The 25,902-nt window shown below is 48.0% G+C and overlaps 1 protein-coding gene across 6 annotated transcripts in view; it reads right to left on the bottom strand.

Moving 5' to 3' along the window:
- Nucleotides 1-3,208: 3,208 nt before the first annotated feature.
- Rubcn (rubicon autophagy regulator) overlaps nucleotides 3,209-25,902 on the bottom strand; it is a 54,728-nt gene continuing 32,034 nt past the window's right edge. For 3 of the 6 annotated variants that reach the window (XM_029470263.1, XM_029470257.1, XM_029470259.1), the window contains exons 7-21: nucleotides 24,612-25,145; nucleotides 23,145-23,189; nucleotides 19,945-20,060; nucleotides 18,091-18,301; nucleotides 17,593-17,694; nucleotides 15,332-15,406; nucleotides 10,982-11,039; nucleotides 10,376-10,508; nucleotides 9,586-9,731; nucleotides 8,964-9,028; nucleotides 8,360-8,598; nucleotides 7,660-7,721; nucleotides 7,122-7,275; nucleotides 5,982-6,075; nucleotides 3,209-5,644 (exon numbers count right to left, since the gene is read on the bottom strand). In XM_029470263.1, coding sequence (XP_029326123.1) covers nucleotides 5,466-5,644; nucleotides 5,982-6,075; nucleotides 7,122-7,275; nucleotides 7,660-7,721; nucleotides 8,360-8,598; nucleotides 8,964-9,028; nucleotides 9,586-9,731; nucleotides 10,376-10,508; nucleotides 10,982-11,039; nucleotides 15,332-15,406; nucleotides 17,593-17,694; nucleotides 18,091-18,301; nucleotides 19,945-20,060; nucleotides 23,145-23,189; nucleotides 24,612-25,145 — 2,213 coding nt within the window. In that variant the 3' untranslated portion in view covers nucleotides 3,209-5,465. The remainder of the gene's footprint in view (nucleotides 5,645-5,981; nucleotides 6,076-7,121; nucleotides 7,276-7,659; nucleotides 7,722-8,359; nucleotides 8,599-8,963; nucleotides 9,029-9,585; nucleotides 9,732-10,375; nucleotides 10,509-10,981; nucleotides 11,040-15,331; nucleotides 15,407-17,592; nucleotides 17,695-18,090; nucleotides 18,302-19,944; nucleotides 20,061-23,144; nucleotides 23,190-24,611; nucleotides 25,146-25,902) is intronic. The other 3 variants (XM_029470261.1, XM_029470258.1, XM_029470262.1) reach the window with 3 other exon arrangements.

Genomic DNA, 25,902 nt, shown 5'->3' on the forward strand with positions numbered 1-25,902 from the left:
ACCTCTCCCAGTGAGTGCCAGGGGTCTCTGATCTCTTCCAGTGAGTGCCAGGCTCTCTCACCTCTCCCAGTGAGTGCCAGGGGTCTCTGATCTCTCCCAGTGAGTGCCAGGCTCTCTCATCTCTTCCAGGGAGTGCCAGGCTCTCTCATCTCTTCCAGTGAGTGCCAGGCTTTCTGGCCTGAACTGAGGTCATCTGGCTTTTAAGGTCAAACAAGGATTGATGCCTGGCCACTGATGGGGTAATACATTCTTACTAGGGTTGATGGTAGGAGAGGCAGCTTTATGGTTCCAGGTTGGGAAGAGGGTGGTAGCCAAGTCCTGTTGTCCTCATGTTTGAGGTTATCTGGGGGAAGTTCTTCAACCCTTCCTCCATAATCCTGGGCCTTTTAGGTCCCACAGGCTCCTAGCCATGAGGCCATAAAGGTTGCCCACTTTCTCTGCCATGACTCATACAGTACACCTGCACACAGTGGAGGCCGCGGGAGTACACAGGTAGCAGGGTCAGTGCCGCAGTGAGTGAGTGTTCAGATTAGCTCCCTTTCTTTGGGGTGTTCCAGTTATTCAGGGGTGAGTGTTCAGCTCAGCTGTTACTGTGTGGCCTGCCTTGCTGGCCGCAGGCTCAAGGGAAAGTCTATGAATCAGGAGTCTGACCAGCCTGATCTCCCTGAGATTCTGTACTTGATCCTGTCTCTTCATTATGCTGTTCCCAACCTTCTGTTCTCTGCTTAAGACTGCTGAGACAGAGCTGAGCAGAGCAGATGGGCTCTCTCTTCTGACATGTTCTTAGGTGGTGACAGTGACAATCCACTAGACCAGTTCCTTGTAACCTCTTCAGAGCTTTACTAGAGCCTCCGCCCCAGTACAACAACCCTCTGCTCTGCCCTTTCTCTGCAAAGGATGCTGGCATTCCGACCAGCCACTCACTTTGAATAAAACTCTTCATCAGCTTTCCCACTGGCGAACTTGAGGGGTCTTTCTTGGTGACTATAAACACTCGTCCTGGTTTATAGTTGTCTGTGCTTCGCCCTCTAAGGATGGAAAGAGCTGTCTGGCTGGCTTCCTGCAGGACTTTATAAGCTGCACCATGGGGCTTGACTCTAAGGACACTCATTTGCCTCCCAAAAGGTCTTATCTGAAGACCTCACTGGGATAAAGCCTTCAATATAAAATCTAGGGTAACACAAACGTTTTGTCTATTGCACCAATTCTCAATATAAAGCCTAAAAGTGCTGGAAATAGAGGCATACTCCAGTAATCCCAGCACTCGGGAGACGCAGAGGCAAATGGACCAGTACAGTTGTTCTCAGCTATATAGCAAGTTTGATATTAGTTAGCCTGAGTGGTGCAGAGACCTCTTTTAAAAAGGGGTGGTGGGTATGGGAAAATTACACAAAAGGTAATAGCAATGGCTATGAAAGACTGATGACCCAAGTTCAGGCCTTGGGTCTGAAACTACCTCTTAAACCCATTTGATTCCTAGAACCTATGTAAAAAGTTGGATGTGGTGGTGTGCATCATGTGTAACCCAGCACTCCAACACCGAGATGATAGGAAATTACCCAGAAGCCTGAGGGCCATCTAGTCTGGGGTATGCAGCACAACAGACACATCAGAGACCTCCCACTCAAAAAAGGAGGATGGTCCATTCCCCAAAAGTGTCATGTGACCTATACAGGCGCCAGGGCACGTCCGCGCCTGCATTCACAAACACGGTTTTAAATGTAAAACTGTAATTAGCTGTGACAGGTGCACATTTGTAATCCCAGCACTCTGGGGGCCGTGGCAGGAGAATTTTGAGGCCAGTGTGGGTTACAAGACATAAACAGAGCCAGGCAGTGGTGGCGCACACCTTTAATCCCAGCACTTGGGAGGCAGAGGCAGGCGGATTTCCAAGTTCAAGGTCAGCCAGGGCTACATAGAGAAACATAGTCTCAAAAAAAAAAACAAAAAACAAAAAACAAAAACAGAACAAAAAAACAAACAAACCCAAAAAATCAAGCAAACAAAAACCTATAAACAAATCCGAATCTGTAAGTTCTTTTCTGTTCTTGTCTTGTCAGGTCCTCACACAGGCCAGCTCCTGTTTAAAGATTTCGGCCTGAGCCCCGACCTGGGGGAAGGACTTGCATAACCATTAGGAATGTCACCTTTCTCTGGTCCTGGATTTGTTTGAAATAGCATTTGGTCTTTTCTTTGTAGCCATCAGTGGAGATTATCACCAGCTGTCCTTTACCTGCAGGCGACTGGTTCTAGGGTTCCCGAGACCCATCAATGCTCAAAATCTTTCATATAAAATAGCTTAATATTTGTAGGGAATCTACTCGTATCACATCTTATTCCTATCATATATTTATCTCTATCATATTTCATCATATATATTTTAAATGTCTATATAACTCATAATAGCTAATAGAATGTAAAGAGCTACTACACTGTGTTCTTAAATTTGTGGTAGCTTTTACTGTATTTTTTCTAAATATCTTGGCTTTTTGAGCCTCCCAAGTGCTAGGATTATAGGTATATGTCACCATGTCCAGCTTTTTAACCAAGACCTGCAGGCACAGATGGCTGACTATCCATTCACTTTGGTGATTTTGTGTAATGTCTGTGGGCCACAAAAGTGTTTCACTTCCTTATGGGAAGGCCTGTCTCCACTTTGTTCTTTGCTATAGCCCCACAGACTACCACAGACATTGGTGTGTAGTGGGTAATGGAATATTTGTTGAAAGTGAATGAACAGGAAGAAGCTGGTGAGACCCCAGACAACTGAGAGAACAGTCAGCATTTGTGCCAGAGTGGGAGGAATGGAATGCGATACAGCCAAAGAAAAGGACAATCAACAAACTTGATGACAGACGTGTAACCTGACCCAGAGGAAGTCAGCTTTCAGAGCTGAGTCACCAATGGTTAGGTTTGCAGAGATAAGAGTTGGTTTTAGACCATGGTGGGAGATGACAGAGAGGCATCTAAAGAGCCATGTGTATAGTGTGTGATGGTGTGTGACCTATCATCCCAGCAGAGGCAGGAGGATTCCACGTTTGAGGCCAGTCTGGGATACATGGTGAGACCCTGTGTTTAAAACCCAACAACAATAACCTTAACAGAACAACTAACAAAAGAGTCACGTGGAGGAGAGTCCACAAAAATCACACAGGGATTTTCAGATGCAGTCACTTTTCAGTAAATACACAAAACCATTCCATAGTCGTCAAGGCAGGTAAATAAAAGGCAAGATTTATTTTCCTTAGTTTATTAAAGAGACCATGGACTGTCAGGATGTGCGTAAATTACAGCAGGTGAAAATCCAGTTCTAAACACAGGCTGTACACAAACAGAGTTTTTATTTAGACTCTTGCTCCTTTTCTGTTCGGCAAAAGCTCTCCAGCCCTCAGCAGAGGAAGAAGAGCCCCTTAAGTGCAGAGCACTTGGAGCTGTCCCCTCTGTACAGAATGCTGCTCCCTCCCCTAAGCTCCACTCCCACCTCCCATCAGTGCAGCAGGGGATCCTCAGATACTTTAAGTGACAAAGTGCTTTCACCACACCCCCTGCTCCGGCTCCTCAAATAAACAAACATGGGTATTTGGTCAGTAATGACAGCAGACTCAGGAGCTCTAAAAGGTATGTGATCTAGAGGGATGGGGTGGGGGAGGTGGAAAGGAACAGGGACGTCAGTGAGACTGCCTGAGCCTGTGTGAACTGGGAGCATGGGTGGAAGTCTCCTACAGTGTGGTGACTTCAGTGAGCAGCTGGACGGAAGTCAGCCAGGAACTGGCCCTGGAGTCAGAGTCTGACTCTGAGGTCTGACTCAGTGATAACTGAGTTGGGAGGGATTTCTAGCCAGCTCTGCAGAACTGGCTCTGGCCTCGGCTTTCTGCCTCATTGACTACTGAGAGCAGTCCCGGTCATCCAGTCCATGTAGTTGTCAGATCCCAAGGGTGAGGCAGAGGAGCCACACCTTGGAAGTAGCCTGGCATGCTCCCTCTTGCTCTGCTGGAGCTCAGCTTGGCTGTTATGTCATGCCCCTTCTGCCTCTCTGGGAGATCCCTCGTTCCCTCTAAGCACAGCTACCTGTCAGCTTCCATCAACAACATGCAACTCCATTTGACGGCCTGCGGCACTGCCTGGACCAATGATTTTACTAGCAGTCAAGTACAGGAAGCCACAGGCCGGCTCCAGAACAAGAGGGCTGTGGACGTTAGTTCACAGAACTGCCAGGCTCTGAGAGGCAGCCCTGACCAGTGTTTACCGAGGTCGGTGCTGCAGCAACTCAAACACCACCACCATCATGTGCAGCCTAGTCCAGGGCGATTCCCACAAAAAATGCACATTAGGTGATAGGGGAAGAGTCTATTAAAATTAGTACCATGAAATGGATGGTTTGACATAGATTACAAAGCTGAAGAGTTAGTTAACTGCATAAAGGCCCTGTTACTCTGAGCAAACAGACACATTCACAAACTGCCAAGTGCTTTAGTTAGTGCTACTAGTTGGCCGGCTTCCCCCAACTCTGAGAAAAGAAGCTAAGGCAAGAGATCAGCCAAGAGGAAGGGCTGCAGCTCTCTGGGGGAAGGGGACAGAGAATGGAGTTGGGTCATACCTGTACTGGAACCACAATGATCACATAGTCGTACAGAGCAGTATGGAACCCACTATTAAGATGGTGGATGGGGTTTCTATCCTCGCCTTAGGTTGCACCAGGGACTTGCCTGAGCATGAAGCACACCTGCACTCACGATAGTTAACTGAGAGACTGACCACCCCGGAGGAGATGTCTATGCTCCTTAAGCACCAGCTGCAGCCGCATTTATAGGCTTGTGGCCTGACCTAAGACTCAGATCTGGTCTTTGCTCACCAAGCCCACCAGAGTACACAAACCAGCTTGTGCCCACCTATGCCAGGAATATTTGAAACAGGGGAGTCATGGTTGCCCCTTGAGATCCCGAGGATGCTAGAGCAAGGACGGTTCTGTTCCTACCTGCCCCCCCCCCATACCTACGTGGCCAGACAGAATGCCCGTTGTATACCCCCTTCTCTCCCGTGCCTCAGGGCACAGTCTTAGTCTCTGTTAGGACTAGGCCTGAGAAAAGACCATTCTCCTGCTTCAGCAGCAAAGGAGAAGGTCGCTGGCTGAGAGAGGCCTGGCTCAGACGCTGAGGAACTAAGTCAACAGTGGCAATGATCGTTAGCTGCAGCTGTAACCAGATCTGGTCCTAGTGGAAGAGGCCGAGCGGGTCAGAACTGGGTCTCGATGTCCATTCCCCTGACAAAAATACCCAGTGCCCACAGACAGCTGTCACAAGAGACTGGATCCATCAACCAAGAAAGGTTGCCTACACTTGGACAGCAGACAAGTCATAAAAAATGACAATATATATATTTTTAAAAGGCCCCACCTTCCTTGAAGGTGTGGCTCAGTCTATTTCTGACCCTCGCCAGACCCTTGCACAAAGGGCTTAGTGTATTCCTCAGGTGGCCTCTAGGACGGTGGCCTCTAGAGCCAAGGCTTCCGTGGGCTCCTCCTCATAGTCAGACAGGTAGGACTCCAGGCTCTGCTTGGCCAGCAGCTCCCGTCGGGCCTGCAGCCGCTCACACCGGGGGCAGCGTCCAGACTTGAAGCAAGTTTTATGGTAACATGCTTTACACTCTGTTCATTCCGGTTGAAAAGGAGAGAGAAGAAAACGATTCGTATTATCCTGGGCTGGAAGCAACTCCCCACCACAGCCGCTCCTCCCCACAGCTGCTCCTCCCCACCACAGCCACTCCTCCCCACAGCCGCTCCTCCCCACAGCTGCTCCTCCCCACCACAGTCGCTCCTCCCCACCACAGCTGCTCCTCCCCACCACAGCCGCTTCTCCCCACCACAGCTACTCCTCCCCACAGCTGGTGCTCGGGGCTGGAGTGTGGAGTCACTCACACCACACTCCCGCTAACAGAGGACTCGCAGGGAGTACAGTGGTTTCCCATCTAGCAATGACCCTCACCTTCACAGGTCCGGCACTTATGCAGCTCAAAAGGAAAGATGACGTCCTCCTCATTCTGACAGAATTCACAGATGAAGCCCTTGGCCTGACACAGCTGTGGAGAGTAACAGGAAAAGTGAAGGGCTGGCTTCAGAGGGTGAACTCCAGGAGGGGAAGCGAGTCATAAATAAACCTTTGAGCAGGTGAAGGGTCTAGTGTCTGTGACATACAGCCTCGGGCTGGACTTGGGAGTATGAGAGCCACAGCAGGGCTGGACACCACACACAAAGCTTCAGGGATGGACAAGAGACACAGGTTTGAGCAGTCCTTGCCACTGGAGCAGCCCTCAGTGACGAAGAACGGGTGAAGGGGGGGTGCGAAGAAGATAGTCCTCAAAGCTGTACTCCAGTATCGATTTTTACTTTGAAACATATAGCACAACTTATTAAGATAAAAGGTAAAGTAAGGGTGTTTCCCAGAAACATCACCCTCTAGTCAGGCTATACTGCAGTGTGTCCATCCCAACCCCACCGTACACACCCCTCACCCTGCCACAGGCCACAAACCAGGCAGCTGACACGGGCAGATCTAAAAGTCTCATTTCCAGGTTTCTAGCATGTTGATCCTTGTAAGTAGAATTTACAGAGATGCTGTAAGCTACTTCATCAGTCCTCAAAAGCTCAAGAGGGAAGGACAGTTCATCTAAGGGTCACCTTCATTCCAGAAAGAAGAAAATGGTCTTACAGAGAGAGCAAACTGCTGGAGACTGTGACTGAAAACAGCAGCCTCTAGATTGTGGTCAAGGTCCTACTGAGTGTGGCCTTCTTCACTGGAGGCTGCTCAGTCTAGCCTGGGCCAACACCTGCATTAACTCTTGTCCTAATTGTTTTTGTATTTTTGTTTTCTCAAGACAGGGTCTTGATGAATAGCCCAGGCTGACTCTGGACTCAGATCCTCCTGCCCCAGCTCAGCAGTGCTCCCTCCTCTAACTCCGGGTTCTTCAGATAAGAAGAACCTATTGCTCACGGACTTAGAGAACCACAAGCCCTTCTGGTTTCTCTCAGTGTCAACTATCCATAAGGGGAGCTAAATGGCAAGAACCCTGCCCCACCTAAGCCCGGAGCAAAGCCTCGGCTGCAGGGCAGAGCAAGGTCGCCTCACCATGCATCTCTCTACGTGGGCGGCTCCCGCTCTGGTGAGCTCGGCCAGCCGGGGCCCCAGTTCTCCCTTCTTGGTTGCAGTCAGGTCATTCAGTGAGTACAGATGGAGGTCCTCTGTTAGGTGGCCTGGAACCACGTCAAAGGAATCCAGGAGCCTGCAGAAATGAGAGGCAGAGGGAGGAAAGGAAATAAACATTTCCCATGGTGCATGACCGTACCAAACTCAGAAGGAGAGAAGTTAAGGGGATGGGAAGAGGGGACAAAGACGTTCAGCCAGCCCAGGTATTCTAGGCTACCCCAGCTCTCCATACCAAAATTATTTTATTTATAAATTCTGTAGAGTGGGCTTGGAAAACAGTGTCTCACCTTGGACAGATAGTCCTTTTCAAAAGAGACACAATTTAATTACTGTCATGGCTTCCCACTAATTTCAGACATTTCCGCAAACTCTTCCTCAGGTAAAGCAGCCAACAGTTGGGACATAGGCTTTAAGAGACAACAGGGCAGCCGGAGGACTCTGGCCTCCACGGGAGACTTACTCTTTGGCCAGTCGGCACGTCTTAAACATGTTCTTCATGTGGTACAGCTGAACCCGCAGCAGCTGCAGACAAGACATTGGGTGGAGGAGGAGAGAGAGAAGGACCTGTTAGAGGGGCAGCCAGCCCCCCACTCTTCACACAGCACCTCTCAGTCAAACCTTCCACACCTCACTTCAGTGTGCTCATCAGACACAATGGCAACCGCTGAGAACTCTGGGATTCAAATGCCCAGCCCCGTTATCTGTGAGGGCAGAAATTGCCTTTGCTTCCCAGTGCTATCGAGCCTCAGAGCTGCTTCGAGGTTTGCGAGTCTGGCAGGACAAGCACACAGGAACTGTGCGAGTGTGGCTCTGGGACAGAGGCCTTGCTAGCTCTAAGGGCATCAGTCCCCAGCACTGGAGAACAAACAAGAAAGTCCTCAGAGCCGGGCGTGGTGGCGCACGCCTTTAATCCCAGCACTCGGGAGGCAGAGGCAGGCGGATTTCCGAGTTCGAGGCCAGCCTGGTCTACAAAGTGAGTTCCAGGACAGCCAGGGCTCAGAGAAACCCTGTCTCGAAAAACCAAAAAAAAAAAAGAAAGTCCTCAGAACATGAACGGTGACTGTGACAAGAAGTGTGGTGACCTAAGGCAACTGCACCAACAGAAACAGGAGCTAGGACAGAAGCAGGCATCCAAGGCCCAGCTTGTTCAGCTATCTCACCCGAACTTGGTTAAGCAGCTTGACCTTCCTGTAGAGGGCGCTATTGATGTCCTGCACATTGAAGAGAGGATCATTCCAGATCTTCAGGAGCAGGTCCTTGGAGAAGTTGCTGACGTAGTACTTGCTGAAGTCCCATTTGCGCAGAATGCGGCTGGGGACGACCATCTGGGCGTTCTCGTGGCAGCACTGGCAGAAGTACTTGCCTAGGTACTCACAGTACCGCAGCCGCTTGATATAGTCTAGAAGAAGCCCAGGAAGCAGAGGCTGGTGTGACTTGGTACTCAGAAGCTGGTGGCCCCTCAAACAGCAGGCAGGGAGAGTCAACTGACGTCTAACCAAAGCTGGGAACTCGCACAGTGGGACCTATGGCTCCTGCACCCCACCCTTGAGGCTACTGAAGAATCCAAATCCAGTCTCTAAGAGCCTAGCTGCAGTGAGCCAGTTTCTCCAGGATATGGTTCTGGTAGTGCTGCTCCCTGAGGTAATGCCCTCCCCTCCTGCTCCAGGACTTTTTCCCTTCCCCCACCTGTCCTCTCTCCCCTTCCATCACCTAGGACAGGCGTGGGGGAGGACAAAGTTCTTGGGTCATTATGATGGGACTTACCAGGGTCTGTCCGGATGCCACATCCCGCACAGCGGTAATTCTGCTTGGCCACGGCAATCTTCCTCCTACAGAAGGTAAAGGAGAGGGGGTTAGCAGACGGCAGCTACACAGGGCTCAGGGGCTTAAAGGGTGAGGGCGAGAAGACTCTTGAAAGGATGGGAGCGCCAAGAGTCCACCAACTTTGTAGAGCTGGACAAGCTCCCTTTCTACTGGGAGCGCGAGTGCAGAGTGAGGGTTTATGAGGTCAGGGTTTACTGGGTCAGCCCACTGCAGTGAGTAAGGGATCGTCTGTCTGAACAAATGCAAGGGGTGAGGACAGAACAAAGGGAGAGAAAAGATTTATCTTAAAAGGAGAAGAAAACAGTGAGCTCACAGTGCTGGGAGGAAGGCCACGGTCTGGGAATGTGGACTCACAGGGGTGTGGGGTCCAGTTAAGTGTGGGAGAGAATGCAATGGCTAGAAGAATATAAGAGCAAGAGTAAAATGGAGGGTCGTCTCTCCATGCTTTTAAATACACAGCAATGTGTGGAAGGCACAGCCAGAGGCAGAGACACACAGGTAAGAAAGAAGACAGCTCCTATAGAGCAAAGAGAACGCATCTCCTCCGACACTGGCTACTCACGTGGGGGCTGGATGAACATTAAAAATGATCTGCGGCCGGGGTGGAGCCCACTCCAGGTTGCCACGGACGCGGATCCGCAGCTTGTAGATGTCCGCGTGCTGCCCGTCATCTGGTGAGATGGGCAGGGAGTCGGGGATAGGCAGGAGCTGGAGGAGGAAAGCGCACATGAGCTGGCCTGGACAATCGATGGATGGGAACACGTATGCTTAGCCCTTCTGGCCGCAACAGAAGCAGAGATGATGAGACAATATTCCAGGATTATCATAGGTTGAGGCTTTAACAAATCTGATTTAAAAATGAACAAGTAGGTACCAGGCTACAAGAAGCCAGGATCTTGAGTTCCAAGAGGCAGAGAGACAGCATTCTAGAATGCTGGTACCCATTGCTGGCACTGCCCCTACACTTCCTGAGGCCTTTACTATGCCAGCATGCCTTACACCTCAAAGGATTCAACTACAGAGCAGAAAGGAGTCTGAGCAATTCACTCTCACAGGACCTTAAACATTAGACGCAAACATGAGCTTTTTCTCTGTGGAAGAGGATGGTGAAGAAACAACAGCCAGGGAAACCTAGGCAGGCAAGCATTCACCCATTCACCCACTCACTCAGGCACTCACTCACTCACTCACTCACTCAGGCACTCAGGCACTCAACACACTTGTAAACAATGTCTGCTGCTGAATAAGGAAAGAGACCTAGGTTCACTCCAGTCTGGGCCATGTGAGCCAGGAGAACAAGAGCAGCAGGTTCACAGGCTCCTGGGCAGGGAAGGATGGGAAAGGCAGCCTACCTTCTGTGGAGCATCATGCTCTGGGACTAGCCACTCGAGCTCCGAGGCAGCTGGAAGCTGCATCCCCTCAAACTGCTTCAGAAGCCCCATGGCCACTGCCTCAGCCGATGTGGAGTGCAGGAAGCAGTGCGAGCTGGAAGGGAGAGGAGGACTGAGTACACGGGGTCAGGATGACTGGGGCTTCCCACCGCCGCTGGGGCCCAGGACCACACAGCCGACCTTCTCAGCGGCTCACTTTCTTTACTCGGTGCCAAACACTCATGTGCTGTTCTGACGTGACTACACACAAGCACTGATCTCACCCTCCTGCAGTACGTGGTACTGCAGTTAGGAATTCTGTATTTTCCTTTCTCTAAAGTTCAGCCTCTTTACTTAAGATGGGCACTCGGCCTGTTTATAAAATAAAGTCGGTGAAACTGCTTTTGTACCTCTCACAGATGTGGTCTTTCTCCCCTTGAGTGGCCACCATGGAACAGGCCATCACTCGAACCCTGCCTCTTCTAGAGACGGGACGGCTTTTGCTGTGACCTTTCTCACCCACAGGCCATGATCTGGGTTTGTTTTTCCACACAGCACAAAGTCATTACACAGATGAAAGATACTCACAGATTCTGGGAGAAGGATGATTTGCCGTTTGAGACTGCACTCCTCCGGATGTCAGCGTCTACATGGAAACCAGAGATAAGGAGAGCAGGAAATGGGAAAGGAAGGGAAGCCAAGGTACCCATAGCAGGGTGCTGTGGCTAAGTACTAGGGTGGCGGCTAGGTGCTACATTCCATGCAGGGTACAAAACAGGTGAAGCACTACACGCTACTTAAGAGTCCATTTCCATCCGTGTCACAACCAGGCTGAATTAGTGACACTGTGCGGAGCACTGGGAAGGCCAATGTGTACAGATTGAGGGGAACACACACACATGTTTGGCGTAAGACAGTGTGAGAAAGAGATCTGCAAGGCACAACGGGGGCACGCTTGGTGCAGGCACAAACCAGGCGGGACAACCAAGCCTCTCCTCCAGTCTTTGGTTTCAAGCTCTATTAAGTGACATGCTTCCAAAGCCAGTGTGGCAGGAAGCTCATGCTTGGAATTCCAGCGCTGGAGAGGCTGAGGCCGGAGGAGCGTGTGTTAGAGCACCTAAAGGAAAGGGCTCTGTTCGGCTTTTTTAATGACAGAATTATCATCCACATAAAACTGAGATCCTAGAGGCGTTAGCCTGTGGAGCTGGACAGTTGTGTCTAACTGCTGACCACCACCCCTGAAGGTCAGCTGTTTTCTCTAGCTTTAGAATGAAGTTTCATGGGTTGGTTTTACTCCTGTCTGATGGCTCAGGGAAGGGAAGAGCTTCCCCTGGAGAACCCTTGTAACCAGCTTACTATAGACTGTTAACATGACCATTACTATGGAAATCTCATATATAACTATAGAAAAATTAGACTTCCCAAAATGTAAAGGGAGGCCTGAGCCCCCAGAGACCTCATCTAGCCAAATGCTACAGAGTCATGTTCTAGAAAGCTAGTCAGCGCCTAACCAAGTCATGGAAAGGCTATTTTGTTGGTAATCTCATTTCTTACTTCCTTTGATGCCCAATGAGAGGACCCTTTTTTTCCCTTAATTAGTCCTGCACAATGACCCATCTCCTGTGTCTGACGCCCCCAGCAGAGCACTAGGCTTACATGACATCATCTGCACTTGGCCACAAGTAGCTCAGCTGTGCCTCAGGCTTCAACTGCTCATAGATTCTTTTGTGTGTGCAACTGGATTACAGAATATCTCTGAGGAAATAAGATTATGTCTAACTCAGTGAAATGTATAACATCTTGAACATAGTTCTAGATACAAGAATAACACAAATAATATGGTTCACAAACTGCTGGTCTCAAAGCCACATGCGGCAGCTTCCAATTTGCTATTTGTTTGGGGGTAGGGCTGGAAATCAAACTCGGGCCTGATGGTGACAGGCAAGACCTCTACTACTGAACTCTATCCCAACCCTCATCTGCTTCAAAGCATATAAAAACCAGACACCAACCATTTTGGGGGCTGGTAATTACAAAAAGAACATTTTATTTGACAAAATGTTGCTCATCTATGTCATATTTTCTGTCTGAATTTGAGTCATCTAAATTGTGCACATTCCGAAGCACTGCCCGTTGTCTGGTCTACTGTCACTGTGTCATGGGGAGGAGGATGCAAGAGTGGCAACAGCATCAGACCCTCACACAACTGCTGGCTCCGCACTGTTGGTTTGGGGATCACCACCACTACTTGGGCTGAACATGAATCTTGTCTTGTCAAATAGCATTCATACTACATTCTATATAAAAGACTTTCAGAGAGTATTTCCTGAATGGATACATGGCTAAAAGCAATTAAAATATTTGCAAATTTCATCCCACTCGGGAGAGAGGAAAAAAAGAAAGAAAATCTTAGACATCCTTGGATAAGGGGCTAACTGATTTTCATACCATAGGCCTGGGCTATTAAAAAAAAAAAGTGTTACACACTACAAAGAGGCATTTGATAACTGTTGCTAAGGAAACCATTGTCTCCATAAAACTACAACTATGCCACACAATGGTGTTTCTGTCAATGAAGGCCAATGCATATGACAGTGGTCCCCTTGAGATTCTATCATAGTGCAACAGTAGTCTCTGTAAGTAAATTCTATGGTCTGTGATAGTTACACAAAATTACCTATGGATACATTTCTCAGAATATACTGTTTTTAAGCAAAGCATTTCATCTCCAAGTAAGGAAGTCTCTTTTATTCTCTTTATTTTCTTTTCTTTAGAGCCTATAATAAAGCTAGCTTTAATCTGTTTATTGTCCTTTTTCACAAGATACATAAAAAGGTAGGGAGGAGGTATGTGACAGGGATCTTTCAGCTAATCATCAATACTGCAACTGCTTTGGCATAAGAACCCTACCCCAGAGCAGAGTTGAGGCAGTCCTGATAGCCCAGTGGGTATGGGGCCTGACACCCATCTAACATGCTAACGTTACTGAGCCCGAGAGGCACCCCATGACTCAAGTTAGTTCAAGCAGATGACTAAGTTGATGTGGGTGGACCACTAATTGAGCACAATGATAAAACAATACCAAGTCTAAAATAGACAAGAAGGAAAGTATTCTATAGAGAACAGAAAGAAGTCTGCACCTTCCTAGTGAGTTTAAAACAATTATAAACATTCTTATTAATCTTTTGAACAAAAACAAACGTATTTTTAAAGCAAATATGTTCTTCGAGGAGAATTTATTTGAAGCATTTTTGATGCTTTTCTTAGAATAAGGCAATTATTACTGACTGGGAAAATTTATAAAATACAAAAGAAAAAAAACAGGGGTTGGCAACATGGCTCCAGAGGTAAAAGTGACTGCTGCCAGCCACAGGGACTTGAGTTCAAACCCCAGGATCCACATGGTTGCCCTCAGACATCCACATGCATGCTGGAGATGCAATGCCAGTGAATTCTCTGTAATTGTTAATTCAAAGAGGAAAACTGTAAAATGGAGAACTACTATTACTGTTAAACTTTTATTTAACAGTGAGAAGAGAGGCAATTGATGGCCCTGGACTTCATCCTAGCTAGGGGATTGCTGCGACAAAACCCTACGACCAAAGCAACTCAAGGAAGAAAGGGTTGATTTCAGCCTACACTTACAGGTCCATCACCAAGGGAAGTCAGGACAGACACTCAAGTAGGGCAGGAACCTAGAGGCGAGCTGATGCAGATGCCGTAGAGAGGTACCGTTTATTGGCTTGCTCAGGCTGCTTTCTTATAGAAAGAACCTAGGACCACCAGCCCAGGGATGGCCCCGCCCACAGAGGACTGACAGCTGAAACTTATGGGGGCGTTTTCTCAATTGAGGTTCCCTTCTTTCAGAGAACTCCAGCTTGTATCAAGTTGACAGAAAACTATTTAGCAAAACCTGATTTTCTTATCAGAAAAAAAAAAAAAAAACAGTTCATGAGTACCCTTTTCTGTATATTATATTAGGTTTCAATTTATTGCCTTTGAGCTGTAGATCTGTGCTTCAAACATGTCTCCTGGGGCAGCTGGCATAGGTAAAACCTTGTGTGTAGAGGGCACTGGGAGGACACTGAGAAGGAAGGCCTTTGTCCTGTTGCAGTCAGCTGCGCTCCTACCTCAGCTGGCAGCTCAGCACACTGATACTGCCCAAGGAGTGTGCCCTTGGCAGTGCCACAACGTAGAGCAATGAGTGGTTCCTCTCACGGCGATTTCCCACAGTGCATCTTGGAGGGCTTTATGGTAAGTGTCAGGGGCAGCCCTTCTCCACTGGCTGCTCCTCCTAGTCCTGCCTGAGCTGAGGTAAGGCACTGAGAAGAGCTTCCCAGTGGAGCTGTCAGCTGGGCTTCTCCCTCTGGATGGCACCCATAAGGCGACTCAAGGCAACTCTGTGACTTCAGATGCTTCTCTGCAGGCAGCCTCCACCTCGGACTTGGGGCTACAGCCTGGTGCTGCATGCTAGCCCTTGGGAGAGGCTGCCATCTGTGTTCTCTATGGTCTTCTTTACTCCTTAGACACTTCTCTCCTGTGACTTCAACTCCCTGTTACATATAAAACTCTTAACATTCAATGTTCCCTATTCAAACTGCTGTGCAATAATATGCCTTTATGTACCACTAGTACCAAAAAAATCCAAGACATAACTGTTTTTCTAGTTTTGACCAGTCTTTTCTAAATTTTGACACCCTCCCAGTCACATGATTACCTAATCTAAAATTATCACTGTGAGGGGAGATGGCAAGGACTTTAGGCATATGGAAAAGGGCATAGGAATATCCAAATTGCTCCTGCATTAAGTCTAGTGTTCTCCAGACCACGTAGGTCTCCTGACCTTGACGAGTGTCACAGATCACGTATGTGTACAAGCTGGTGCCAACAGTCCCACACGTGCATGCAGAAGCACCTCCACACCTCCAGCACGGCTACCTGAGAACAGTGAGGCCACTGACACTGAGAGTCCATTCTGTAACATGGGAGTCAGGTTAGAGCCTTCGCTACCATCTGTGTGATAATGAGGATAAAGACAGAAAGAAAGTTCTGAGCCTGACAATCCTTGGGGTCAGGCTGTGACTTTTGTGCAGCTCATATCCATACGTGAGGAAAGGCTTGGAAAAGACATGCTATTACTTCCCAAAACCAGTCCAGCTTCAAGCACCTCCCCCAGAGGAGCTAAGGGTGATGTTAGGAACAGCTGGCCATGTTTCTGAGCACTGAGGAGGGCAGAGTGTAGAGGCAAACACCTCAAGCTTCAAGGCAGTCCCACACCATAGAGAACGGCAGGGGCCTAGAATTGAGAAATCATGCCCTATGGCTGTTTCCTTTAAGGACTTCTGTCAGAACCAACAGGGAATTAGCTGATCACACACACCCTGGGAGCCCACAAAGGAAGCAACAGTTTCCAATAGGAGTGTACTTTGTGAGAATTATGGTTAAAAAGAACCCACTGACAAATGAAGTGGGAGCCAGACAGTGGTGGCGCACGCCTTTATTCCCCAAACTTAGGAGTCAGAGGCAGGTGGATTTCTGAGTTCGAGGCTAGCCTGGTCTACAGAGTGAATTCCAGGACAGCCAGGGCTACACAGAGAAACCCTGTCTTGAAACAAACAAACAAACAAACAAAAACAAAAAACAAAACAGAAAAATGAAGTGGGAAAAGGAGTTTTAAGTGGCCATCTGATACATTAAGAAGAACACAGAAAAAATATCTTAGAGGCCTATACAATTTGTGCAAAATCTGGATTTCAGAGTGGGAAAAACTTTGGTTACTTGGGAGGACTCTGAAGGTTAAAAGAATAATATATCTATTCAGTATCATTTTACACTGTTATAATGGAGTGCTGACAGTTCAGCTCTGTAAGGAGGTCACACTTAGTTTTTCCATGGAGGAGAGTTTATAAACCTGAATTATTGTGTTTATTTGCTGCTAGTTTGTCTTTTTGTTGGGACCTGAAGAAATCTATGGCTTGCAGAAATAGGGCTGTTGTGAGGCATGTTTTTCAAGTATGATGTGGCTTCTGCCAGGCTGGAAGCAGGGCAGCTGATCCCTGGCTAGACTCCACGAGACCTTCTCAAGATGGAATCTACTGCCACTCTCCTTCACACAGACTGGGGTGGAAGACCATCAGACCGTTGCCTGAGAGTTCAGCTGCTCAGTTACTTTTTTTTTTTTTTCTTTTTTTCTTTTCGAGACAGGGTTTCTCTGTGTTCCCCTGGCTGTCCTGGAACTCACTCTGTAGACCAGGCTGGCCTCCAACTCAGAAATTCGCCTGCCTCTGCCTCCCGAGTGCTGAGGTTAAAGGTGTGCGTCACCACACTGCCCCGCTGCTCAGTTACTCTTATGTCCTGGGCTCTGAGTAGTGCTATACCGGGCTGCATGTGGTCTTAGGAGGTACTACAATGTACAGGAGGCTGTTAGCCAAAGGCAGGACTCTGTCTATGGAGCTCTTGGGAGTCTGTCGCTCATGCTGGTATGATTTTTACAATTACTATTATTACCATTATAATTATTATTATTAGTGATGTAGCCTATAAGTAAACCAGTAACTCCCTGAGTCACCAGGTTGGACTTGTTTCTTTGGCCTGCTATCAGGGCTCAGGGAGGCGGTGATGCAAAAGGCACATTCAGTGACCTGCTTTCCTATGCATGTTTTCCCCATCGCAGCCCCACTTCCTCCACTGACTGACGACTGCACCAAGGCTGGACAGTGCCCGAAGTCTGCTGACAAAGGAATTAAAGCTATGTAAACTCATGGGTTTTCCTTTATTTCTTCTTTTCTTTTTTTTGCTTCTCCCTTAATGACTCCTGTCTTGTTTTTTAATTACAATAAAGCTTTTTTCCCCCCTTTTAACAGGTTTTGGAGCAATTTCCTGGTGTTATGGAGCCCAGGGAAACAGTCTAAATCATATGGTTTGGCTCAGCTAGGAGGAGGAATAATTGTGAGGACCCAAGAGAGAGGTACAGACGTGAGGACAGAGTCAGAGTAACACCAACAGCTGGCCCCCTTCTGATCAAGGCTGTCATCTTCATGCATGTTATCAGCGTTTTTAGCAAGAGTAGCCATCCCTTACAATAACGGTGCTCCGTAATGGGTCATAGTGAAGATCTTCTTCAGGGGTCACTCAGCCCAGCATTTCAAATGAGAAGAAACAAGTAATAAACACCCCTGTAACAAGCTGTCATTCCTCACCTTGGATTTCCAAGTCGTCAGCATCCTCAGCAGAGCCGGACTCTGAGAGCTGTGTTGAATCCCGTGAACTGAACTGGGAGCTGCTGGAGGTGACCCGGAAGCCTGTGATATTGAGATCGTCACAGTCACAGACAGGATCAGGGACAGGACCTAGCTGGGACTGAAGCTATACACAGAACTGACACTTGTTGCTGCTCCACTCAACTTTGGAGAAGCCCATCTGTGACTCCTGGCCTTAGTTCTCACCTTGGAAGCCCATTCTGAAATAAAGCTGTTTCTGATGTAGGAAACATGAGTTCTAGGGATATTCCTAGTCTATCAAGGGAAAAATAACACCATCACCAATAACACAGACCACCACAGTACTGCCTTCTGACAGCAGAGGAACCCTCAGCTGAGGCATAACATGTCACATGAAGAGCAGAGGTGAAAGGCCACATGGCCCAAGCTTGTGAAGCCATAAAGAGGCATGTACTCGACGGTCACAGGCCTACTCACTTCCATTCTCAGTCTCCTGGTATGCAGGGAGCAGGTTTTTGGTGCGTATCTGCTGGCGCCGAAGGCGGATCTTCTGCTTCAGTTCCTGGATCTCTCGGTCACTATCTTCCTCCTCTACTTCCTCCTCTTCTAGACACTGGCTCATCATGTTGCACTTCATCAGCTCAATGGCGGCAATCAAGGACTCGGAGATGCTGAAGTGAGCGTTTTCCTGGAGGAAGGAGGACCCCAAAGATGCTGCTTGTTAGGGGACTAAAAGTATGGAACGCCTTGCTGAGTACGCTGTGGGGAAGCAGAGCTTCACAGACGCGCGCTTTCCTCAGAAACACCAGGGGAAAAGCACCTGTCTGCTGTAAGGACAGCAGGCGGGCAGACAACCTGCTCTAGAGTCTCTGGCCATGACTGTCTCATCTGCTCCATGTTCTGTATAAAAATGAGAAGAACATCTCAGCTTTCAGCCGAAGACCTCAGCGTTAGCCTTACTCCCTGGTGCTCCGCTCAACACAATGAAACAAACTATGGTTTAAAAAAAGTCACCAAACTGCAAGCACCAGGCACATTGGTGGGAGGGGAAGTGCTTGAAGGAAGATGTAGCTCACAGAGCAGCCACGGCACATGATGAAAACGGTAGTTCCTCAAAGAAGGTCGACACAAAACAGTATCCCTGAAGCTGACGCGATTATCTATGTACACATGAAGGGACCACCTCCATGGCCCTAATGCTAACTCAGGTGTCTGGCAGCAAACTTTCCCACCACTATAGGGCACTGAGAAAATGCAATGAACAGTGCTGCTGAGGCATGCAGACCAGCCTCACATGGTCTGGCTAGCTGAAGCTCTGCCCAGACTATGATGGGAAACACTGCTTGCTCTGGAGAAGATGAGACACTCCCAGATCTTCTAGAGAAGTCTGATGACATGGCTTCTAAGAATGAACACTTTAAACTGAGTCAACTCCTGAAGAAGATAAAACTTGAAGTTCTATCAGCTGCTGTTTTCTCTTATGACTGATTTTAAAAAGTTACTCAAAGGTATCACACACCTGTAATCTGCCCCAGAGGGCGGAGACAGGAGGAATCTAAAGTCTGAAGCTAGTCTGGGCTGCATAGTAAAACCCTGACTCAAAACCAACAGCAAAATGTTGCTTATAGTTATATTGAATCCATGTCTAATGCTTTTGGACCCTGCCTATTGGACACTGCAGTTCTTTCCAGATGTTGCTGATAAGATAGTTGACTCTTCGCTACTAATTAAGCTGATCAAGCCAGGCCATTATCCTTGAAACAAAGGCTAATGAAAGAGAGAACATGGCAGAAATTCCAAACAGGCTCTTTTCCTAAAGTCATACATTCATACACAAAGGAGTAAGATAAATATCATGTACCAATATAAAAGACTAGTGCACAGATATAATGTACACATATAAGATCCCAGGAATAAATACAGAACTTGGCCAGGTGGCGCATGCCTTTGATTCCAGCACTCGGGAGGCAGAGGCAGAGGCAGGTGGATCTCTGAGTTTGAGGCCAGGCTGGTCTACAAAGTGAGTTCCAGAACAGCCAGAGCTACACAGAGAAACCATGTCTCGAAAAACAAAGCAAAGCAAACAAAAAAATAGAACTTGATTGTGGAAGAAGTATTTGTGTGAGGCCATGGGGTCAAAGAACAAGCTGAGCATACGCTCCCTGAAGAGTCCCCAGACGAGTTCACTGAGCTTTCCTGCAGCTCATAGCTACTCCCGAGTACTCAGAATCTCATTAGAACTGTGGCAGCAGAGACCCCACACTGCACGAGCTCCCATAGGCCAGACCCCACACTGCACAAGCTCCTCATCTGCCCCTCTGAGCACCTCACCTTTTCCAGGTCTGCACAGCTGCCAAAGTCTTGCTCAGAGAGGTAACTGATGAGGGACTGTCCTTCTGATGGTCTTCTAAACATGCCTTCTCCTGAGCAGAGGTACTGACCACCCTCTGTGGGAATTGGAGTGTAGATATAAAATTTCAGTCTTGAAACAAAAACTTGTAACAACTATGCTTCTTCAAGAAGTCTGATGGTCTTCTATTAAAGGTGCGCTCAACTCTTCCCAGGTGAGGGAGAATTGGATGAAGACATCTATCTTCTTCTTCTTTTTTTTGGTTTTTTTCGAGACAGGGTTTCTCTGTGTAGCCCTGGCTGTCCTGGAACTCACTTTGTAGACCAGGCTGGCCTCCAACTCAGAGATCCACCTGCCTCTGTCTCCCAAGTGCTGGGATTAAAAGCATGTGCCACCACACCCAGCTGACATCTATCTTCTAATGATATTATTTAGACTCTTTAAGAGTCACAGAGCACCAAACCTCTTGGAAGGAGAATGGTGGAATAAATGTGAGACCCTAGGGATCATCCTTTTCCTATCTAAACTTATCTGTAATACACTGTCCTTCCTACTCTATGGAAAAGGGAATGAGAACTAACACAGTGCTGAGCGGAGGGAAAGGACTGTGAGTGATTCCCACGTGGAACTCGTCTCCTGGGAATTACACAAAGACCCACCGTCAAGGCTCTCGCTCACTCAGGCTGCCATCACCTGTGGTACTACAGACACTCGTGGTGGCATTCGGAGCATAAGAGAGGGTGGGAACCCTACATCAGTGAGGACCACAGGGAGTAGAAGTTCAGTGTTGAAAATGGCAGAAGGACAGGAGAGAGCAGTGCCCTCCACAGGCTGAGATGGGTTCCACAATGCAGGGCTCAGCAGGCTAGGGGAGAGAGCAGAGCAGGGCAGTTTCCGCCCTTGCCTTCTGAGCGCTCAGTCACTGTTCTCTATGCACAGAGAGCTGGGGCGCTGACTGCACTGCAGTGGCCAGAGGAGGGAAGGGGTCTCAGATTCAAGTCATCATTGCAGGAGTCTAGTGTCAGTGACCACAGCAGGAAATAAGACACACATACAAGTGAGCAACAGGAACAACATTTAACTCTCTCATTCCCAAAGTCTTCACAACAGTCCAAGAATACAGAACTCACGGAGGAGATGGGATGCCAGTGTGTCTAAGGGGAAAGGACAAGGCAACGCCAAGGTGAAAACCAAATCAGAACGTCTTCCAGTTTCCTTTCCTCCATCTTTTAAACCAATGTTACAAAAGCACCGGCTAATCACTAACTTTTTTTTTTTTTTTTTGAGACAGGGTTTCTCTGTGTAGCCCTGGCTGTCCTGAAACTCACTCTGTAGACCAGGCTGGCCTCAAACTCAGAAATCCGCCTGCTTCTGCCTCCCGAGTGCTGGGGTTAAAGGCGTGAGCCACCACTGCCCGGCCAATCACTAACTTCTTGACAAACTAGTTTAAAAGAGAGTTTTCAGAAGGGATGGTAAAATCAAAAATAGGTGTACTGAAAATTTCCCAATACCTTGACACTGTGTTTTAAAACAGTATCAGAAAAATTACCTCCCCTAATAAAAACGAAACTCAGGAGAGTAAAAGTAACACCACGTCAATACTGGGGAGGCCGAGGATGATGGCTTCCAAAGCAGAGGATTTAGCCAGCAGAGAGGAGGAGAAGCTCCAAGAGAAGGCAGGTGCTGAGCATGCTGACACGAGGCTGCAGTCCTAGCACACAGTGTTTTGGGGCCAGGACGGGTCACATTGTGAATTCAAGTCCAACGTGGACTACGTAGCAAAGTCTTGTCTCACAAACGAAGAGGTTGGCAAAGGGCTCATAAGATATGAAAAACTGATATTCAAAAGTAAATTAAAAATTGTCAGCCAGCCGGGCGTGGTGGCGCACGCCTTTAACCCCAGCACTCGGGAGGCAGAGGCAGGCGGATTTCTGAGTTCGAGGCCAGCCTGGTCTACAAAGTGAGTTCCAGGACAGCCAAGGCTACATAGAAAAACCCTGTCTCAAAAACAAACAAACAAACAAACAAACAAACAAACTGTACAGTAGGAAAAGCAGTGGATGCCTGAGACATGAGCAGTATGCTCTGGAAGAGCAGATGATTAAATCATTCATCTGTTTCCACTGATAAATAATGCCAAGTTGTCAGCTGCTACACACACACACACACACAGAGTAATTTTGTATCCTTCTTGTGGGTCTGGCAGTAGGCTCTGCTTCTGTCTACTGAACTAAGGAAAAGCCAGCAATCACCATGGTACCTTGATACAAGGGAAGAGATGGTCTGTTGCCCAGCCATGTGGCACACCATATAACCTGCAATGCCATTCCTGTGTCTTTGGCTCTGTAAGCCACTAGGTCTCTGTCCTGAGTGCCCACCTCCTAAGGGCACCCATTCAACTGCACCCATTCAACTGACTCAGCACTTCCTTTTGCTTGCTCACAATGTTTTCTCTGTTTCTTTTCCTTAAGGTCCTGTGGACTCTCTTCTTTAATTTTCTCTTATGCAAGATAACACACCAGTGACTTCTCCACTACTAGCAGGTTTTGGTTCCTCACCACTATTTTACTAACACACCCAGACATTAATAACGCCATCATTACAGTACTCAGAATAGAATACCAATCTCATTTTAAACAACCATGAGAAGGGAAGAGGAGACAGACAGAATTACTAGGAAATGTTCCATGGCTCGCATGGGGTATGAAGGCACACAAGGGAATGGAGACCGGAAAGGAAGAGGACACAGGGACTCTTGATCAGGCAAGACCCATGCAAAGATGCGAGGAATAAGACACATTCTGGTGTTAAGTCAAGGGAAATAATCCACATGTGAGTCTTCAGTTAAAATGTGCCCTGCCTGCCACTGACCCATCATGAGTGAGGCCTTAGTCAAACAGCAGGCCTCTTTCACCCTTGGGCAAAGCCGAATTGCTTTATCTTGACTATGGCTTCCAGAAGCTATTGGTAGAACGACTAGGGCATTTGGAAGCATGTTTAGGGCACAACACGTATCATGTGAAATACCAGTATCCTCTTACAGATAGCTCACAGCACCATAGCAGGATCAAACTAGCCAGACTTGATTTGACACCAGACTGGAAAAGGAAAAGGTTTTGAACTAAGCGAGGTGGTCACAGAGGAACAGAAGGACGAGGAGGTGGGGGACTGGCTCCCAAACCTGCAATGGGATCTTCAACTATAATGGTGATATTCCTGGGGCCTCCTGCAGGTAAAGAGGTGCAGAGGAGAATCCAGACAGAACAAACAGGATTAGAGAAAGGGGAAAAAAAAAAACCAAACCAACCAGTGACTTTTACCTGGCGGAAGAGGTGACATTAACTCCCAAAAGGGAACACTGGGGCTGAAAGAGGGGTAACTTGGACAAGCAGCTACAAGACCCATGCTCAGACCCTTCTGCACAGGTTTTCTCCGGCTCCCTTTTCCCATGCAGGTTACCATGGTTTCTGGAATCCACACAGATTCAAGAATAGAGCCAGGGAGGCTGGCTGGGAATGTCGCTCTGTAGAGCTCTTGCCTAGCAGGAATAAGGCCTTGGGTTCCATTAAAAAACAAAACATTGGGATGTGGGAGCAGGGAAGTTTGGTATGCTCAAAGACCACTGCTCTCATGTGGAGCAGACACCAGGGCTCCAGCAGATGTGGCTTGAGGATCAACCCCAACACTCTACAAGTGAAAACGTTTATAGAAAGAAGCTTTGATTTGGAGATTTTTCTCCTAAGGAGTTCAAACAATCATGTTAAATTCTTGAAGGAAAACAGAGATGAACATTCATTATTCAGATTTTAGTTGAGGTACTGAGTTTTCATCTTTCTAGAAATTACAGAGAGATAAGGGCAACTCCAGTTGGCAAAGGAAATCTCCTTTATTTTGTCTCATTAAATACTTCCTATTTTATTTTTACTAATTTTGTATCTGGAGCTTTGCTGACCCATAATGGCTTTGAGCACAAAAATTAGTGTTATACTTACTGTAAAGATGTCCTGCCACAAGTGATGCCCAAGCAAAGCCTACAGACCCCAGTTACCCCGGGAAGCAGGGCACCTACCTTCCCCACCTAGGCTTGCTCCTACCCAGCTAGTAGCTGTCATGGGGAGTGTGTGGGGCAAATGGCCCTTCTCTGACCGCCTCGGTCTGGGTTAGTGACAGCAGTCACCCCATCTACTTGGTCCAAGGTCACACTGCCCACCCAAGCTCACTATTAGCCCTGTTAATAGAATCAGGAAACCAACAGCCCTCTGCTTCACTCTTATATCCTCCTCAAACCTCTAAGGAGTCACAACAGAAGGAATTTAATAGGATTATCTATAAACCTCTTTAAGACTCTGCCAAAGTCAGAGATTCAGTCAAATTTAAAACTTCGATCCTCATACTATCCCAATACAAGGAACTATGGGAGGATCAGGGAAGCATTTAGTACTTAGCATCATGAAAAGGAAAGCATAGAACATACTGGGGCTTCCTCAGTTCTACACCATCAAAGTCTTTCATGACAGAACAGAGCATCATGTCATGCAGGAGCATTTCTTCTCCCTCTGCCATCTGAAGGCCTCAAGAGCAAGTCCTTCCTCCCTCCCTCCCGAGTTCAGGGGGACCGTGCTACCCAATAGCTGACGCTCATCTTTACCTGCGGCTCCTCTGGAGGCAATGTTGGTGTCCGAGTGGGAGCGAATATGGCTCTTCTTTGTCCCGCTGGTGACAGGGGCTGTCTGCCCTTCTGAGAAGCTGGACCTGCGAAGGACGCTGCCTGCCTGACTCTGCCTGCCTTCCTCTTGGTCCCCTAGAGAAGAGGCAGCAGACTCCAGCTTTTGAGAGCTGCTGGAGGAGAACAAGTGAGAGCTGCTGCTCTCGCCATTGCTGCTGTGACTCTCACAACTGGCAGTCCGGCCATGAGGGGCTGGGTTGCCAATGGCCAGGTACTCCGGCCCCTCACTGACATCACTTGGGGAGTCATTCTGGCTGCTGACCCAGGATGCCTCTAGGGGGCTAGTCAGAGTGCTGTCGCTCATCTCCTGTGCTGTCAGTGGGGAATCCTGGGCTAGAGTAGAGTCTGAAGGCAGCGGAGCTGGGGTAGTTTGAGTCTCTGCTGGTGAGAGGCATTCTCTGTCTTCTTGAGGTTGCCAGGAAGGGCCAGAGAGCGAAAAGGAAGTAGATCTTCTCTCTGGAGTATAAAAAGGATAAGGGGGGAGAAAGGAGATCTGAAGTTCTACGGTACGCACACAGGCCCACAGGCAAGGATGCTTGGGATACTTGTCACACAGGAGAGATCAGCCTAACGTAGATGGTTTAGTATGGTAAGGGCACGGGTACTTGACCTAATGGCTCTCCTGGTTCTCAGCACAAATCATTCAACTGAAAGTGAGAGAAATCATGAGAACAGCTACCTCACAGGACTGTTTTAAAGATCAAGTGAAGTAATACATACTATTTGATTCTAAGAGAACCCAGCATGGTGCAGGTACTCTAAAAAATGCTAGCAACTAAAGACCTGATTTGAAACATGGAACGGAAGCTCAGAAGCCTCTAAGGATGCTCTGTTACTCCAATAATGCTACAAAATTATTCATGCTAGCTGACAGATAACTTTCCATTTGGTTCTTTATGGCAGGGTCTCACTCTGTAGCCTTGGATACCCTTGAACTTGTAGCCATCTTCTCCTTTATGCCTTCTGAGTGCTGTTCAGCCATGTACCACATCAAGCAACTGCTGCTCCACACGTTTTTATGGTGCCCATTACAAAGATGTGGAGTCTGACAACATATACCAGCCCAAGCCTAGATTCCCAGCCCATAGTCTCTCTCAAAGCTCTCTGCTTTCCAGACACATGAAGACACATATAAGGACTGCCCATTCCCACCCCTACATCTAACTACACTTTCAAGGCCAGCCTGGGCTACCTAGTAAAACTGCCTCATTAA

This window comes from Mus caroli, chromosome 16 (genome assembly GCF_900094665.2).
Source record: "Mus caroli chromosome 16, CAROLI_EIJ_v1.1, whole genome shotgun sequence".
Lineage (NCBI taxonomy): Eukaryota > Metazoa > Chordata > Mammalia > Rodentia > Muridae > Mus > Mus caroli.